At 41.6% G+C, this 15,411-nt stretch overlaps 1 protein-coding gene across 1 annotated transcript in view; it reads right to left on the reverse strand.

Moving 5' to 3' along the window:
* DPT (dermatopontin) overlaps positions 1-15,178 on the reverse strand; it is a 284,547-nt gene extending 269,369 nt beyond the window's left edge. Inside the window, exon 1 of the mRNA XM_069204161.1 lies at positions 14,824-15,178. Within this exon, the coding sequence (XP_069060262.1) occupies positions 14,824-15,119 (296 nt within the window). The 5' untranslated portion in view covers positions 15,120-15,178. The remainder of the gene's footprint in view (positions 1-14,823) is intronic.
* Positions 15,179-15,411: the final 233 nt, after the last annotated feature.

Below are 15,411 nucleotides of genomic sequence, written 5' to 3' on the forward strand. Positions count from 1 at the left end.
TGTTTGTGAAGGGTCCAATCCACACAGCAGTGGTGATGCATCGCTTCTACTGGGTGATGCGCCGCTGAGCCAAGAAGATGCATAGGCTCTGCTCAGTTATGTATTGCTCGGCACAGATGATGCATCAGTTGCACAGGAAAGCACCTCAAGTGCACTTCCAAGGGTCCAGGACTGGGGTGGCACCACTTGGTGGGGTAGATTTACAGGTGGGAGAGTCTAGAAGCATGGTTGTTGGAAGTCTGTTATGTCCCTGAGACTTCAGATCAGAAGCCTGGCCAATTAGCTCTTGAAGTCACTCTAGCTTCTAGATTCAAGAAAGATGGAGTGTTAAACCTGGCATCCTTAGTGTTGTTTCCCCTAATTTTCTGCCCTCTGACCTCCTGTTGTCCCACTTCATTTTTGCTGTTTTTTAGGATTCTGGGCACTTTACCACTGCTGACCAGTGCTGAAGTGCAGGTGCTCTGTACTCTAAAACATGGTAACATTGGCTTCTCCACAATTGGCATTTTCATTTTACTTGTAAGTCCTTAGTATAGAGCACTATATGTGCCCAGGGGCTGTAAATTAAATGCTACTCGTGGGCCTGCAGCACTGATTGAGCCACCCACTACAGTAGCCTTTCAAGCATGTCTCAGGCCTGCCACTGCAAAGCCTGTGTGCAGGTTTAAACTGACATTTGTACCCGCAATGGTATCCACTTGCAAGGCCAAACCCTTCCTTTTTATTATATGTAAGTCACCCCTAAGGCAGGCCCTAGTCAGTCCCAAGGGCACTGTGCAGTGTATGTAAAATGTTGGACATTCACTTTTAAGTTTAACATTCCCAGATAGTGAAAAACTCTTAAATTTGTTTTTCATTCTTGCAAAGACTAGCTCTCCCATAGAAAAGAATTGGAATTACCTTAAAATATCTTTTAAGTGTAATTTGCTTTTGGGAAAAGATAGAAATATGGAGTTTGGGGTCCCTGGACTCACAATTCAAAATGACAACTGATTGTGAATTTGGATTTTAAATTGTAAGTCTCAAAATCCCACTTTTATAAAGTTGGTATTTTCTTACTTTAACCTTTCTGTGCCTCTGCCTGTTTCTGAATACACCTCTGGGGCTGTTGACAGTTGGGCTTTGTGCATTCCCTTTAGACAGTCACATACAAAGAGAGCGTGGGTGTTTAATTTTCATCCTTATGGCCCATCACCAGGATGATGGCTAGATGGGTGAGAGGAGCCGACACTCATTCCTGAAAAGGGCTGTGCCTCTCACCACCCAAAGGGCTGCATAACACCCTGTAGAGTGTCTCTAGCCGGGGAAGACAAAGGCAGGGACCTTGTGATCTTCAAATGCCTCCTTTAAAGCTTGCTCCACATGAAAAGTACATTTTGGTATAAGTATTGGACCCCAAGCCCCAGCAAATGAGATCTCTACTGGAACCAAGGACACTCCGCCAGGAAGAAGGACTGCTGTGCTGCCAGGAGGTACTGGCATTCTGCATCTGTATTGTTGTGTCGGCCTATTCCTGCTGTCAGAGGTACTGCCTCTTTGCTACGTGATTTTCTGTCTTGTCCTGATGCTTCTGTCCTGCAATGAGGAGGACTGGACTTGTTCTCTACATCCTTGCACCCAAGAGTATTCACAGGCTTGCTAGCTTTCCCCCTGTTTTTCTGCAGTCTCATGGACATCGAAGACTGCTTGCTATTCTCCTGGTGCTGCTGGACTGTGCCAACTGTAAGTCCTACCCTTGCCTGAGGTGCAACCCTCCTCAGATGTGGGTTCTGCAAACCCCAAAAAGTGACACATCACCCTGAATGAGGAAGAAAAATTTATGATTTTCCTGAAGGAAATGACGCATCGCATTGTATTTACAGGTTCAAACCTCGAGAAGCGACATGTCACCCCGAGTTTGACAGAAAAATCAATGCATCCCATCCCCATCGACGACGCAGTGGCTACCAAATGACAGCAGCTCCACCACTGCGTGATCCGATGACCATGCTCTGTGCAGCCCACTGACGACTCACCACATTCACTTCTATGGAACCTGAAGATGACTCAATTCCCACTTGGACAGGGTGCATTCCCCTGGCAACTAGAGACCCAATTTCTAACATGGATGTTCAGTCCTTCTCACTCAGGCAAGAGGTCAGCAGGCAGCAGTCCAGCAGACCACAGGTTCAGAATTGTACTGCAGTGGGGGTGTCTGAGGTCCAGTATGTATACAAGTTGTGTGTTTGAAATGGGGAGGCTTCTAAAGACATGCCTTTGGACGCCCAGATGTCCTGCCCTGGCACCAGACTAATTACAGGGGGTATGTAGCACTTTGTGTGGAACAGGACACATCCTATTGAGGTGTAAGTGAGACTGTCCTCAGCTTCTCCCTCCCATTCTCCCAGTGATGGCCCGTTGAGACACACTTAAGCTCCCATTATGTGTGGCTGTCTAGGAGGAATGCACAAAGCCCAACTGCACCTAGTCATGTGACCAGACAGGCTGCAGGCTCAAATGGCTAAACTAAGAAAATGCTAACTTTCTAAAAGTGACATTTTCAGAATTGCAATTTAAAATTCGACATCCCCATAAGTTAGGATTTTAAATTGTGATTCCAGAGACACCCAACTTGAAGGAATGATCTCTTCCCATTTTACAATTACACTTATAAAATGCAATAAGGCAACTTCATTGTTATCCTATATGAGAGAAATGTCCTGCAGTAGTGAAAAACAAATGTAATTGTTTTTCACTACAAGGACATGTAACACTTAAAGGTACATGTCCTACTTTTTAAATACATTGCACTCTGCCCTCTCGGCTGTCCAGGACCTATCCTAGGGGTGACTTACATGTTTTAAAAAGGAAGGATTGGGCCTGGCAAAAAGGTTTATTTTGCCAGGCCGAAATTATAGTTAAAAACTGCAGTCACAGACTGGGCTGAGACATGTCTAAAGGGCTTCTTAGGTGAGTGGCACAATCAGTGCTGCAGGCCTTCTTGTAGCATTTAATTTAAAAGTCTTGGGCACATGTAATGCATTTTACTAGAGACTTAAAAGTACATTAAATATGCCAAGTGTGGATAAGCCAATATTAGCATATTTAGAGGAGAGAGCACAAGCATGTTAGCACTGGTTAGCAGTGGTAAAGTGTGCAGAGTCCCAATCCTAGCAAAACCTAGGTCAGGAAAATAGAGGAGGAAGGCAAAAGGTTGGAGGGAAATACCCCCCCTAAGGCTGTCAGGTTTAACAAGGATCCACAGATTTCTATTTTTGAGCCAGGAGTTTTTTTTGCCTAATATGAGAGACAGGTCAGTGAAACTATTTGCATATTTCTGCTGATTGGGGCGTGGATCAGAACCAACAAGAACAGCTCCTGAGAGCATTCTAACTGAATATTTGTGATCCTCCTAATGGTAGTCCTAATGTTTTCCCAGAACAATTCCATTTTGCTGCATAACGAAAACATATGTAGAAGGTCATATTTACTTGCATGATAATGTTGGACAAAATTCTGGAACAGTGCTGAATATTGTATTCATCTGAGTGGGAGTCACATAAAAGTGTTGAATAATGTTATGTTCTGTTACTTTAAAATGGGCTTTTCTGGACACCATTTTAGGACAGACAAAAACTTGGCCCCATTTCTGCTCTGTTCTTTCTGTTTCAAGGTCAAGCTCCCATCTGGATTTTAAGTCATGAAAGTCAAATTTGGGCATCTGTGCCAAAGCTGCGTACAATCTAGTGATGGCATTCTTAGACCTACAATACCAAAGATCACTCCTAGCACTGTGTGTGTCAGAACAGAGGAGCTCAGATGCTGTGGGCAGGTGTACTTCACAATGCTGACCACTTTAGTGAAGTTAACACATTTTCCAAATGGGATACAAAATCCCCTCCGAAAAGATTTGAAGGAATGGCAAAGAACTTCATTTTACAGGCCACCTAGTTTAATAATGCCTGTGCATGTTGGTAATTGAAACTACATTCCTGAGCTCAGGAATAACTAACAACAGTGATGGCGCTTTTCGTGTCTGTTTTCCGCAAAACTTGCTCCAACAGTGATTTGACATATCTAGAAGAGGTGTGCCTTCATTAGAGGCAGAAGTGACCTTGCACTAAGGGTCTTTGAGATCTGTCCTCCCTCCACTGGAGCAGGGTCCACCAACCAATGTGCAACCCCCTGCAGCTGAGATGCTGGATAGTAGTTCTCAAGGTCTGGGACAGCCAACCATCCCTCCCCTATTGAACACAAAAGCCTATCTGCAAAAAGTCTGTTTCTCAGGTCATTCCAGACCAGTTCTCTCAAGAAAGACATAATTATGGGAACCAATAAAGCATTTAAAATCCCTATGGTGAAACAGTAATGCATTTGAAATCATTATGGTGAACCTATAAAGCATTTGCAAATGATTAAGACATGTGTCTATGTACTTTTTATACATTTTTCACCATCAACCTGCACTTACAAAAGCAGCCCCACAGGGGTCACATTATAATGACATTACATTGCAAACATAAACTTGGACACTAGAGGCGCTTCAACATATGTACTTCCTTTAACCACTTTTAGGCCTTCAGGCCATTATGAATGTACCTAGCCCCTAGAGGACGCAAAACTCTCAACTGTAGAGTAAAAGCTCCAGCTTATGGAGTGGCCTGCACTTCAGAACAGTTTGTGGCCGAATCATCACCAGCAGGTCAACCACAGGCAGTTACAGATATCACAGTGGGTTGCAACTGAGCAGGATATCGATTGATGGTGCAGATGTTGCAAGATTTTCCTGCAGGCCTGGGAGTTCATGAAAACCACTGCTGCTTCCCCATGCTGCTAAGACACACACGCCCCTCATCCCTAAACATTCCGTAACCCCACCCCTTTTTGTAGTAAGTATTCACCATTTTTCAGCCAACCCCCCCTGTCTATTTCATCTTTGCTACTGAAATGTGTATTTACATGTATGGAGACTGCACAGAAAAGAATAGGAGAGGCAGAACCGGAACCTTTGCACGTAGGTTTGTGCATAGTATTCTGTCCTATGTTAGGAGTACTATTGTAGTACTACTAACGTACTACAAAATACATGCAATTTCAGCAACTGGAAAATCAAGTCAACAGAGAGTTCGTTTTTTTATGCTGACCTTATTGAGATTATTTCTCTTAATGGCTCCATTGAACCAAGTTTTTGTTTATCTAAGATTAGTCCATCGTAAAACTGCCGACTACATGTTTTTATTTAGCATCCCATACAAGATTAGCCAAATAAATGGCTAATACCTTTGCTGAGGGATTTAAATTTGCTGCAATGTAGAGGGGTATATCACCATTCACAGTTACTCTTGAGTAATGAGGTGAAAGTAATACTTGGATTTACTGGCTCCAAAAAGACTCACCTCACAATGTCTCGTTGATTAAGCACATAGTACATGAAACTTTCATAGAGCAAAGAAAGAGGATGGGGAATTGAGGTGGGCAAATTAAGGGAATGTTGCATTATTTTGAAGTATTCTCACTGCTCAGTAGATGTATTTCTTAATACAATTTTTTTATTACTATCCATTTTTTTTGTAGGTATGAAGGTTCTTGACTTGCTGAGAGGGACTTAAGACACGGACACTTCTGTGTTAAGGATGGAGGTAGAGTTTTTCACAAACTTCATCCCCAATTTCTCAACAGCACCACAAGGTGGCTTCTGTCCGTCACAAGCCAGTGCTCCTCAAAATAATAAAACAGATTAAGAAATACATTCATTTTGCATAAATGAAAAGAATAATAACTAGGAGGTCCGTGGTCAGTGCACAAATACGGAATATGTATTAATCAACTGACAAGTAAAAATTAAGAAAACCAATAAAGAGAAATATTGTTTGGCACGGTTTGAGTGGTTCTTTAGTGCCTATGCAAAGTTGGCACAGCTGGTGAAGCCTGCACAGCATTCAAGCTTTAATTGATTTCGCAAAAGCAACATAATTCTTTGAAAGTTCATAAAGTTATCCACTACCACTCAGAAGGAATAACCTAATGTTTTCAATAATACAATTGATAATCTGATACAAAAGAAAGGTATTGAGGATTGAGGACTTTATTGTAATTCGAATTAATTCCTTACCCCCGTTGTAATTAACGATGGCAAATGATGAGCACACCCCTTTACACATAGGGTCGATCTATATTGCTGAATGGTATTGCTATTGATACTTCTATCTAATTGGCATGGTGTACTCTGAATCTCATTTTATAATGAACATCTGTGATTTTGGAAAGTCACCCGCTTTCCTTAATGGTTATGGAAAATAGGCTTTTGTGCAACTTGCGGATCTTCACTTCTTATTTACTAAGGCTGTGAAGTTTCATTACACAAGTGTGATCTAGTGTAAACCGAGGTCATTTGTATTTCACATAATTTCTGGGTTTTTTATGCTCACATCGCTTGGGCCCATTGCCTTTCTTTGTAACACAGGAGACTTGGTTCTAAGAAAAAATGTCTCAGGAATGTTCTGGGATCTATGAAAGCATCTCATATGTTTTTGCACAAAAGCGCATACCTTTGGTACTTTTTACTGTTGGGCATTTCAAGCAAAGTGACGTATAATAGTAACCCCAAGTACTAAATTTGGTGGCAAAAATGTTTCACATTCACGGGGCACTATAGTTACGAAAACCAACCCTTCGGGAATTACTCATTAATAATCAACAATTTAACCTCGCTCCCATATCTGAAGTTCTATACTCACAGCGAAGCAATATAAGGAGTAGGCCAAAATTCCACCATGAGCACCTTCGTATTTGAAGTGATGTCAGACTTTAATCTACGCACTGGTGTCTCACTGCACGAGCAGAAGAAATGTATTTCTTGTTTATCCATCATGTTGAGGTTATTGCCGTCCGGCCAATATCCACCAAGTGGTCATTTGATGTTTAACCACCTTGATTCCAATGTGGTATAGACACTGAGAGGAAATCATGACTTTCCCCCAACAGATCACTTCCACCATCCAGTACCAAACCTTGTTAGCACATCATCCTTCCGACCACCATGTCCATCCCCAGTACTACCTCTACCCAACATGAAATCACCACTTCCATCATTAGCATACAATTCCTCTCAAAATCATTCACTTCACATACGGTTCATATAACATTCCACCTCGCTTGTTCTTTGGTGTCACCTAATGAGCCCCCAGGGCCACAGCTGCCGACTTTGAAACTTGAGAACCAGGTTCGGCACCCGAGTAGGTTCAATCCCCGGCAAATCACTTCAACTCAGATACAATAATGGCACGGTTTAAATTACTTCTACTGCAGTTTCATCATGTGATGCCATGTGTTAATTCTAAATAGCATCCTAAATATTTTTCTCAACTAAAACAAAAACTTACCTAGTAGTTTTTTTTACCGTTTGGTGAGCTGGGCAGACACACCTGCTCAGCGCCAGGATACCCTTGCAGATGGCACTGCGCTTTACAAATAAATATAAAATGATATAAGATTGATGACATAATTTCTACTTCATTTACTTGATATAAGGGTGTTTTGTGAGGCGCCGGAATATGATATGTTGAGACTAGTAGTTCTGAGGTTACATCCAATTATACAGAAGTCACCAAACAATGGGAGCTTCACAAGGTATTTTTGCTTCCACTTTTGAGAGAGTACCGATCAGCAGCAATAGGAATGTCACAGTTACTGAAATACGGGCCAGTGGTGTGCTTTTGTTGAACATTTGGTAATCAGCCTGAAATCAAATAAGCTTGAATGAAGTGCAGGCTTCACCAGCTGTGCCAACGTCGCCTAGGCATAAAAGAACCACTCAGAGCCAGGGGTCAAGACCTTTAGTTGGAAAGTTATGGTGCCTTCTCCTCAGTCATTTAGGCAGAAATGCCAACATATACATTTCATCCTGCCAAACAATATTTCTCTTCTTCGTTTTTCTCAATTTTTACTCGTTAGTTGATTAATCGTATTTATGCACTGACCAAGGACCTCATATTTGTTATTCTTTTCATTTATTTAAAAATGAAAATTATTTATTAATTTAGTTTATTATTTTGAGAAGCACTGGCTTGTAACGCACAGAGGCTACCTTGTGGTGCTAATGAGAAATTGGGGAGGAAGTTTGTGAAAAACCCTAACCGCATCCCTAACACATAAGTGTCTGTGTCTGAAGTAGGTTGAGATGACCTGAAGGTTACCTAAGTATTGCTTGCTTTGCAATCTTCAGAAACCTGTTCCAAGAGGTGGTTGAGTTAACCTAGGAGCTTCGGAAAAGGATGGACAATCTCACTGAACACCCTGATTGATTTACCTTCATGCTTCTTGGGATCAAACTAATTTCTACTATCAGGTTTGCTTATAACTGTCTCACTTGTATCCTTGGAACGCTCCTACATGTTGTGAAAGTGTCCTGAGCTCCGAACCCGCTAGTCAAGTTTGTGACAAGGATACTTTTAGGATTTTTTAGGTCTTTGGGACTTTCAAGGGATTATTGATTTTAGAGCTTGCCTATAGCCCACATAAACCTTTTTGAACACGCATTCCTCTCAGCAAGCCAAGACGGTTTATTACAGTACACTGACCTTCATACTGACAAACAATTGGATAGTAATAACAAATATTTGTATTAAAAATAAATGTACCGAATAGTGAAAATTCTTCAGAATAATACTAAATGCGAATTTAAATATGAGCAAAATTAGTATTTTATTTGTCTATCACTATAGCAGTCTGCCCTATTTGTCTCATCCTCAACATAATTTTCCATTTAAAGTTGGACCTTTGGGTACAGAGTTGTGCTGCATAGATACCTGGTTATTCCGTGAGCCTCTTTGGATTTCTAAAACTTTCTTAAGTCACCTGAACTGCAAGGGAAAGGAAATCAGGATGAGGAGACGGTTTCCACCCTTCAACATCAAAACTCTTTTCAAATGGTTCAAATATGAGTTGGGTAGAGTGGAATTCCTGAGCGTTGTAACATTCCACACGATTATGAGCTGAATAGTGTTCCCACAGTGGTATTTACCAGGTATGGAAACACTGGATCTCATTTTACCAGCCAGGAATTTGGACAGGTTTTTTTTTTTAAGAGGACTGCTTTGCACCGGTCCTGTGTCTCGCTCCATCTGGCTTTCAGGTAAGTCATAGGGAATGCTACCTTGGCCAGGCAACAGTTTCCCTTGCACTATATACACACATACCCAAACAGAGGACCTGCAGAAATGTTCCACCTGCTTACCGGTAGTTATCAATGTCTGAATTTAACTACCTGGAAGAGGGAATACCATGCAGAATTCTACTCAGTGATTCAGAGTCCAAGCAACTATTCCCCATTCCTAGGGGTTTTACACATAATTTCAGGAATTCCATGTGGAAATGAAATGTGGTAATTCTAGTTGCCTGTAATCTACACATGGAATTCAACAATATTCATCATCAGGGCGGTTCTAGTGCTTCACCCCTTTGCTGGCACATAAAAGCAGAGCTGCAAAGGGGGAATAAGTGTTGCAGGACAGCTTGTACCCCTGTTTGGTATGAAATCATTGTAGTCCATCAGGACTTATTTTTTCTTTATGTGGGTGCCACTGTGGCCCTATGCCCTTACTGAGGTCACTTGCACTACTGTGTTCAATAGAGAGTAATGCCCATGTGCTGGAGGGGAGGGTGCGCAGCTAAATGAGATGCAGAATTTGTAACAGTGCCACCTGGTATGATATCAAAGAGATTATTTTGGCCAGCCCCGCTGCCTTTCCATTTCAGCTCATACTTTTCATTCTAAGTCTTCTACACAAGCTCCACTCATCAGTAAACAACAAATTAGATGGTTAAAATGGGAAATGACTACTCTTGCTAATACTTGCCTGTGACAGATATATCAAAAAGATCATGTTGGCTCCACATAGGCCCGGATTAGAAGCAGCAAGATCTGATGCATACACAAACACTTGTTTGCACAGGGATCTAAGGATTGTGGGAAACAGCCACCCTACAGTTTTCCCATGATTAGTTTATGGAAGGAGAAGCCTACCCAAAATGAATGGGTTAAACAACCTGATAAACTGCCATACATGGTGAATACAGTGGGGAACATACCAATTCTGCATGTAATTCCTTATTATCCAGAGGTAAACATGTGGTACTTTCTGTCCCCAGTAAGTACCACACCACGCAGTACAGGTATTTACCAGGTGCAGTAAAGTTTCCCCTTTCACAGCTCTGGATATGCCATCCTAAACCACTCCCATCGATTGATATCTCCATGATACCTCCTCTACCATCTCCTTTGGTGCAACATCAAATGATGGACCATTATGTTAATGTTGCACTGCTGCTCTCATTGCAGCATTTTACCCATTTCTTTATAATATTGTTTATGCGTTAGTACATAGGCTTAAGCTATCTCTCAGGAGTCACAGACAACCTTCCTTTTACCACAGTAAGCACAATTATCCCTCACTCGCTACAGATGAAGAACTATCCTTCATCCTTGGAGCATCTACTCGGTACTCAGAAGGTGATATCTCACTAAATGAAGAAATCATTGGCATCTTTCAGCAATTCCAAACACCAGAGCTACCTCTCACCGGTCACAAGGAGCACAGCTATCATGTGTTGTTTACAGACAGCAGAGCTATGGCTTGCACTGCCGCTAAGCTATACTTGGTTATTTGGGGGGCATGTCTGATTATTTACCTATCTGTTTACCTGGACAGAGATCATTTAACAACTGAGCTGCATCGAGTTGTGAAAAATCAGAGGCTCATTGAGCTGGGAAATATCAGAGACAGAAACACGCACTTTAAACTCAAAAACAACAAAAGTAGTACAAGAGAAGCCTAGGCTTGAACAAACTGGAAAGAGACAGAGACACAAGAACACAGAGTGGCACGTTTTCATTAGATGCAAGATGAGGAACAATACGCCACAAATAAGAAACTGAGGAAATACAGTCACTGTACTAGAATTACTCTTCCCAAAACCCCATATGTGTTTTAGTATGCCTGAAAATTAATTGCCTCCACAGACAATGCCACCAGAACTCACACGGGTTAGGTGAAAGCCATCAGATGCAAAGCCAACACTGAAAGCCCCATCCAGGGGTTCCCCACTTGGCAATTATCTTGTTAGGTTGGATTGTTTCAAGACCCACACACCCTTACTTAACACAGCCTCGAAGTAACCACACCCTGCAAACCAATCACACTAATGTAGCTTGAGAATGAAATCCCCAAGTGGAGGACCTCAGCTGGATGAATCACAAATGCAGACCGATGTCCAAACAAAGCTTGGAGAGGTCAAGTAATTGGGAAATGCTGGGATTTCCAAATACCCAGCAATCTATCATAAACCAAATGCTTTGCAACATTAAACCTTGTATCAAGCTAACCAAAAAAAAGGCAACAGAATACTCTGTAAATGGTATGTCTGTTCCGTCTTTGCTTGACCTGCCCTGTAGAAAAGAAGCAGTAATTTATATTTGATAGTTTCATTCTCATTTAGAAGTCATCTGAACTGTCCAATGAACAGCGTTGACACTTGTTAAAAAAAGTAAGCTTATGTATATGCCTGGTTTCGCCACTCCCAGACTAGACTGTTGCTCTCTGAAGTGACTCTCTCACAGTGCTTCTGAAAACAGCAGCAAAGAGATAGCTGCTAATAATGATGGGTGTGACAGAAGCAGGATCCACTGCTGTCACCGACTAAGCCCCATGCTATGACACAGTGCACTCTCCATTCACCATCTCTCGCTTCCCTGTCCCAGCTTTAAAGTGTTACCACCAAGGGTCCCCTTACTATGGGGTTTGATACCAGTTGCCTTGGACAAAAGTTTGAAAAGAGCTTGGTGGTCTCCAGCCAGCTCTCAGAGATTGTGCTATGCATGCATGGTTATTTATACAACTGCATCACAGAATCAAATGGTACTTTCTCGTGGAGGTGGTAGTGTGTTTATTCTCACTCGTTAAGGGAGTCCAGACATTCTGTATCCAAAAAGCACAAAAGATTGAACAAAGGTATGGCGGATGGGTTCACGGTGGGTGTGAGCAGAGATGAGTGGGCTCAAAGATGGGGCGGGTGGATGGCTCATGGGGCGGGTGGAAATTTAAAAAAATTAAAAAACTCTTCAGAACGTTGGGAGAGCTTTAATTGCTCCCAGCTCTCACTATACACCTCCCACAAAATTCTCACATAACACAGCAACCGCCCCCCAAGAAGGTAATTCGTTTTTTTTAAACTACCTATTTCAAATTTACATTCTGGATCGTTACACAACTTGCAAAACCACCATGAAGTGAAAAACATTCATGATGAGCTATTGTGCTTGGCTGCTGCTCATTCGATTTGGATGTGTTCCACTCCTTGGGTAGTTTTTCCGAGCTCTTTCGTGACTGGAATGTTTGGAAATGTTGATATGAGCAGGGAATGAAAGGCCTCCAGCAACCAGTAAACCAGAATGTGCTTCACTGATTATCTGTGCTTTTTTCAGTATTAACATATGTAGACAATGTTTGCTTTCTACAAAGTAGCATAGCTTACAAATTCATATGAGATGCTGGTCTACATGTGGTTTTACTCTCTTAGTGTAAACCCATAAGATGAAGGGATAATCATAAACTATAAACATAAGCATTAAATGTTCAGAATGGCCTGTCTTTAATCTTATATTGTGAAGTCTTCTGACCTAATCAAAACGGGTCACGTCTATCCTTATACACCAGCACTACCTCTGGTTTCTGAGTAGAGCTGGTTCCTTAAAGATTAAAGGTTTTGCAGTACTACATCACAAAATAAAATGTCAAAGGCAGTGGCTAGGGGGCTGTAGCGTATAAAGAATTGCACTTTATTTTTACGAACTTCATGTTGAAAAGTCATGAGGGTCTAGTCACAAAGGAATTTTGAGAACGTCAAGTTGTACTCCTGTAGTACTTTTTATGTAGTCTTACATGTCTATGTGAATTTGCCACAAAACATCTAAAATGGGAGTTAAATTGATAAATTTGAGGTATATTCAGGTAACATTAGTGCCCTCTTTGTACTTGTGCTAGTAGAGAGTTGGGCATTTTGTGGCAGATTTAGAAAGGTGTGTAAGAATAAAGAAACATTTTAGTAGTACATGTGGGAGAACCTGAGGTGAGTGCCTGGAAAATAGAGAATAGCTATATTTAAAGGGGAGGCGTTAGGCGTAGAAAGGAGGGGGTTCCCCCTGCAAAAGAGTAAGCCTACTGCTATTCACAAACTGCCCTCCCAAAGTTACTACAACCAAAAAGGGATCTCAAAATCGTACTAAATTATTCCAGCTCAGAGCTTAAGTAAGTCCAGCACCACAGATGGCCAGACACTGGTATGGCATCACCCTCCCGTGGAAATCAATGGAGGTATGGAATTAAAATAAAACCCCATAGAAAAAAATGTTAAATTAAATTAAATACATTTAAAATAGTTAACCATATACCTCATTTTGATTTAATGTTAAAATATACAAACATATTTATTAATTATAAAATATTGTAAACATTTTTCAATTAAAACAATTAATATGAGATAAAATTTTAATATAGTATGATTGAATTACTTTTAAATAATTCTGTGCACCACTTTTTCAAGAATCGATGACAATGAATAAAGACTTTCAGCGGTGTGGAGCAAATGGTCTCAATGCACTCACAAGGGTGGGTGCTCTGGTTGTCATTTTAGCTTCTGCATTGGAGTGTCACCCTCCACAGACACTACCACCACAAGTCCTTGAGTAATATGTGTAGCCTGGATGTGTTTAACACATTGCACTAGTTCAGTGCCTCAAAGAACTAAACACAAGGCATTACGTTTTGATCTAAAATGGGAAGGTGAATAACACTGTAGTGGCTGAACTTCACAAAAACCATGCATCAATCCTGGGTTCCACTTGACCACGTTGTGTGATCCTAGGCAGTTATTTTTTGCACAGGGCCTCCGTTTTATTAATCATCACATGAGAGCACCTTAAAATACATTAGCTTGGGGTGTGTGCTGCACATCAGCAAAAGGCTCTAATGTTATTCCATGTATAGAAACACCCTAGGCCAGGTTTAAGGGACAAAAGACAACTTCCTCTGGGTTCACTAATAGCATTGTCGTAAGGATAGAGGTAGGCGCATGAATGTTAATAACGTCATTATTATAATCTGTTACTTCTAACAACTGACACTCAATCCAATGGTACAATTTAATATACCAAACTGAAATATTTTGAAAAGATTACATCATAAAGAAATACATTGTTTTGAATGTTGAAGATGTGTTACAATGTATGCACTGGACTCTCTGAGGTAAGCAACAGCTGACCCCTGACCCCAAGCCCCCAAAGCCCTAAAGATCAGCTCTTCTCCTGGTGACAGACACCATCCAAATAGGTACGTAAACATGTTTTGAAGCACTTTTAAAAATAATTTGTTTTGAATTGTATAATTTTAAAGCACCGAATCATTGCATGCAAGAAACACTGCCGGCCATCCCTTGCAACAAAACCAGCCCCTACAGCAGTGAAACTGATCCCCACACTACCAGCCCACTGGGAAATCACCTGATACACAGTAGCCCCAGTCTGGACCTGTTTTAGGCCTGGAGTGCAATTTAGTGTCTCCGAGCAAAATGTATGTAATCTGACTCATGAACACAGCGATTTATGTTTTCCCAGCAGCAGTGCTCCCAGATGTGCATGTTTGTGCTCCCACTACACCTTCTAGTCAACTATCACTGCTTTAAGACTTTTCATTTACACGAGGTTTACCAACATATTCCCGTCACTAAGGTAGAGTAACTCTGTTTTGAAGGAGAAACATCCCTAGAAAGGAAGCAAACAATGCATCTCACCATTCGGTCCCTGCTCGGTTGATATCTTCCCACCAGCACTCCGTGGGCTCCCCGAGGCTGTGTGGAGTGGGCATGCACGCGTAGTTCCACTGTCTGTCAGACCCTTCCTTCTTGCTGAAAGTGCTCCTTATGGCCACCACCACCTGCCCCTGGGGGCACTGGAAATTGAAGCCCTGTCTGAACAGGTTGACCCACTGGTCATCCTGACTGTAGTCCTGGTGGGAATAGTAATAGTAGTCTTGGGTCCACGCCACGGTGACCAGTGGCACAAACAGACAGAGGTGCAGGAGCATCATGTTGCCTCTTGTTCTGGGTGCAGAATGAGAAGTGCTTTGCCGTGCTGGCTTTTTTAAACTAGCTGCAGAAAGTGGAACTCCAGATGTTCAACATCAGCCTCCAGCTGTAGCGTGTCTGTTTCAGAGAACACTCCTCTGAAATATTGGCCTCTCTATTGCATAGATTTTTAAGGTAGAATGCTCATAGCTCTTTCACTTTCAGGAAGTATGCATATTCATGCTGTTTAACACTAATGGATTAATCTTTCATAAACTTTCCTTATAATGTGTGGCGTCGGCACATCTAAAATAT

Source organism: Pleurodeles waltl, chromosome 8 (assembly GCF_031143425.1).
Source record: "Pleurodeles waltl isolate 20211129_DDA chromosome 8, aPleWal1.hap1.20221129, whole genome shotgun sequence".
Classification (NCBI taxonomy): Eukaryota; Metazoa; Chordata; class Amphibia; order Caudata; family Salamandridae; genus Pleurodeles; species Pleurodeles waltl.